We start from the raw sequence: 4,077 nt of genomic DNA on the forward strand, positions 1-4,077 counted from the left end.
AATTATACTATAGTACTGAACTAAAAATATGGCTTAAAAATATGGTTTAAAATAATGATAATAATTATAATGTACATGTACAGTAGTAATAGATAAAATAAATAGGCCTATTATTAACTTAATATCAATATCTGTAATTACGTCTATTACTATTATTTATAATATAATTAAGTATTTGGAGTAGCAGTTGCAATTCAGTAACCGTGGTGTCTCCTCTCCACTGGCCACGTTGGCTGTAAAATTCCCTCCCTCTTCCTTGTCCTCTTGCTCTCCACCTTCCACCACCATGACCTAGTCGTCATCCACCTCCCCTGTCTCGTCCACCTCCCCTGCCTCGTCCACCTTCCCTGCCTTGTCCACCTCCCCTGCATTGTCCACCTCCCATGCTTCCTCCTCTAAATCTTCCACCTCCCTTGTTTTCTCCTCTTCCATCTCCCCTACCTTGTCCAACTCCCCTGCCTCTTCCCGGTTCCTGGTGTGGCTCTACAGCTCCTCCATAAGCATTATCTTGGTCGTCATTACGTACACCAGATTCGCCCCCATCTACATCATTGTGAGACGACCCATGTCCACTTTAATGATTTTACCTCCTCTTCCTGTATCTCTGCCACCCCGGGGAGGAAACCACCTTGACAACAAGGAGCAGGTGGCGGTGTCAAATTGGCAGAATTGCCGTCTCTTTGTGGAGAATACTCCATCTCGTCCTGTACAAGTAAAAAATGAAACTTAAGAAGTAAGCTGCAAAAGAAATACTTACATCCAAAATGAGATCTATCTCTCTTTCCCCAAAACCTTCAGCCATTTTTATTAAATTGTACTTATGGCGCCAAAAATTAAAACATTATTATTAATAACTGATTATTATTATTACAGGACTAAAAGTACACTGTTACTATAAAGAGCAATAGACAGGTGAACTAAGGAGCAGAGGAGTGGAGAACAAAACCTTGTTTAGGGACAGTCCTGACACCCAAAATACAATAATAAGAAAGTAGTAATTGTTTATTATTAATTAAAATAATTAATTTATCAAATGAAATTATATACAATGATTGTATAGATTTAACAAATAATATTCATTGAATTATGTTTGTATGTGTATAATTGACATACATAATGTCATCACTCCGAAGAGAGAGATTCTATTGATCTTTTATCAACACTCCGAAGAGCAAGATTCTATTGATCTTTTAACATCACTCTGAAGAGTGAGATTCTATTGATCTTTTATCCTCACTTTGAAGAGACATTGTTCAAAGAGATAGAGAAAGAATATACATACGTACAAACACACAAACATATATTACTGGCACTTAATTAAAATTATTTTATTATTCTTCTGTGACATTAGAGCAGACACTGCTATCAGTGCTTCTTAAAAGAGCTGCAACTTTGGCAATTTGTTCATGAGTTCCTCCTATGAACTTAAACCTGCAAGGTACCTCAAGACCACCTTGAACCAAATCACTGGAGTACCTTCTAGTACCCGTGACAAAACATTTTATTACTGTGCCAGATTTGGTTAAAACTAGTCTTGATATTAATTTTTGGACATGTCCCACTATGGTACCTGACTTGCATACAGCCACAGCATAGCAATCATGAGGACTGTTCCTTTGTGGGCTACACACCAGCTCCTCACCTTTACAAGGCTCCCATATTTCATTGTAAACATGAAGACCACGAATGCAGCTAGATACTTCAACCATAGTCATTTTGGCAGCTGAGATAACTTCCATCCTAATGTAAACACGTGGTCAAATTGTCATAGCAACTATCTAACCGTTTCCATGGTATTTAATTGAACTTCTTTATTAGTTTTTTATCACCGCGAGTTTTTATCACTGAGAATATTAGCAGTCGCGAATATAACCCGACCTACGGTAACTATTAGTAACTAAAGTGGCTAAAGTTCAAACTAAAACATAGAAGTCTAGCACCTTTCTGCTGAGTCTTACTGTCTTAAGTTAGGTGTTGTGCTATATTTAGTACATGTAGATCTATTGCCACACTTATATAATCAATAATAAGTTGCAGCCGCATTGTAAGTCATCATGGCAGTCCAATCCACACAAAGTGGTAGACAAAAGGCCAGTTGTATTTGTGACATGTTTACTTATGAAGCGGAATTAGAGTTAGGTATCTGTAAGGCCAAGAATGATTGAGAAGTTGGGTGTGGAAAAGAAATTAAAGGTAAAAACCCAGTTAACCGAAAGCAACACTTAAGCAAATATCATCCTGATGATTATAATGTGTTCCTTGAGAGAGAAAAGATTCGCAAAAGATAGTGACAGTATGGAAAAGTTTAAGAAGACTCACAAGAACCAGCCATGTCTGACTTCAATGCTTAATCCTGCTCCATATACAAAGGAAAGTATAAAGTATCAGCAAATAGCAAAGAAGCTGGCCGTGTTCATTGGTTGTTCAAATGTTGCAACTATTTTAGTGGAAACCAGGAGTATCAATAACTGTTACACGAACTTGATTCACATTATGTTGTCCCAGATCGAGCTGCTATTAGATCAAACTCATCAGTTATGGCTCAAGTAAAAGGAAAGATATCTCAGCTGCTTAAAAAATCACAAAATTCACTTACTGTATAAGATGATTTGTTGGCTGGAGTTTTTTTGGCGGTTTTGTGATGGCTAGCTTATTGGTGGATTTAATATTGGCAGTTTCTAACCATTTAATTACATCCCCACCCTTAGTTGGGGTTTTACTTAAGCAGTTGTGGTTCGTGGAGAACATCATTATAAGAGAAAGAAAGTACCTTTTCTGGAAGATTGCATTGTTTATCACCTGGGTTAAAGACTGGCTTAAAGAAACATAGTAAAGCCATGTTAGCTAGCTACTTTTAACCATGCTATTAACTAAAATAATGTGGGTGTGATCACATGCTTGAATGGAATTATTGCTTGCTGATTTCATTTTGGCATTTTTATATAAATCTGTCTATCCACCAATCAGTGTCTCCAGATGAAATTTTTAAAAATTCACTATATGAAGCAAAATTTTCCCCTAGAAATCCCTTAAGTCAAATTTTTAAGAAAATCCCTAAACTTTTACATAAATCCCCTGATTTTTGCAAAAAGTTTTAAATTTTTTACTGAAGTCCTTAAATTTCCACTAACGATGATTAAATTTTTGGCAATTGACCACTCCTATATCAATTAATTAAAAGAAACCACACCCCTTTTATAATGAATATTATTATCTAAGCGAATGAATATAGTTATTTCCCTATGAATATCATTAATTCAGTAATATGTAGAAAAATTCCTAGATTTGGACATTTTATAAAATCCTCCCTAGTCCCTAAATGGGACATAAAATTCCTAAATCTAGGGAAAAATCCCGAAATATGGAGACACTGCTGCCAATATACAATCCCTATCAACATTTCATCTTATACAGTATGTTGTGACATTTGGAGAAAAAAGGTATGACGGAAACCGTTATTGGAATCACAGCTCATTTCTTATTGAATCATCAGCGGCTGAAAGGAACCCTGGCTGTTTGTTCATTTGAAAGCCCACATGGGAGAGAGAATACTTATTATTGTAGAAAAAGTTTTTCAAGAGTGGGATACTTCATATCATCAAGTGGGAAAATTGTCACAGACATTGTCTTGTGTAGCGAGCCCCTCCTGCCGCAAGGACGGAGCAGCAAGGAGAGTCTGGTACTTTCACTTAAATGAACTTGTTCAAAAGATTGCTGGTACCAGGATAGTGAGAATAGGAAGGCATTCCTGTCATACATGTATTAATTTATTTTGCTTGAATAAATTAATGTTTTATAGTAAAAAATGATGTCTGTAAATGAGTCTACATGTAAGTGCTTTCTTTGTGAGTCTGATGTCAGTAACAGAACAATCTTGACCAAATTGACTGGATCAGTTACTAAAGTTGCCATAGATGTGCTTCATGAACTATATAAGAGAAAATTATCAACATTTACAAGCTCGGAGGGATTCATCTGTTACAAGTGTAAGAGAAAGGCTGAATCCTTATGTGAATTAAGCAAGAAAGTAGAAACTACAACAAAAGAATTATTGAGTCTTATTGCTAAATATTGGAG

At 36.1% G+C, this 4,077-nt stretch overlaps 1 protein-coding gene across 1 annotated transcript; it reads right to left on the reverse strand.

Moving 5' to 3' along the window:
- Positions 1 to 298: 298 nt before the first annotated feature.
- On the reverse strand, positions 299 to 802 carry LOC105312278 (methyl-CpG-binding domain protein 2-like). Its single transcript, XM_011404793.1, has 3 exons — positions 758 to 802; positions 629 to 704; positions 299 to 543 (listed from the first exon to the last, which is right to left on the reverse strand). Exons 1-3 carry the CDS (start codon positions 800 to 802, stop codon positions 299 to 301), a joined length of 366 nt encoding a protein of 121 aa, XP_011403095.1.
- Positions 803 to 4,077: the final 3,275 nt, after the last annotated feature.

This window comes from Amphimedon queenslandica, unplaced genomic scaffold (assembly GCF_000090795.2).
Source record: "Amphimedon queenslandica unplaced genomic scaffold, v1.1 AMPQUscaffold_13458, whole genome shotgun sequence".
NCBI classification, from domain to species: domain Eukaryota; kingdom Metazoa; phylum Porifera; class Demospongiae; order Haplosclerida; family Niphatidae; genus Amphimedon; species Amphimedon queenslandica.

What these genes read in the sequence shown, in the direction of transcription:
- LOC105312278 (XM_011404793.1), bottom strand. Translation starts at nt 802, where the DNA reads ATGGCTGAAGGTTTTGGGGAAAGAGAGATAGATCTCATTTTGGAT. An exon ending in AGATAGATCTCATTTTGGAT is followed by an intron (nt 705 to 757) that starts GTAAGTATTTCT and finishes TTACTTGTACAG; the next exon opens with GACGAGATGGAGTATTCTCC. An exon ending in ACCTGCTCCTTGTTGTCAAG is followed by an intron (nt 544 to 628) that starts GTGGTTTCCTCC and finishes ACAATGATGTAG; the next exon opens with ATGGGGGCGAATCTGGTGTA.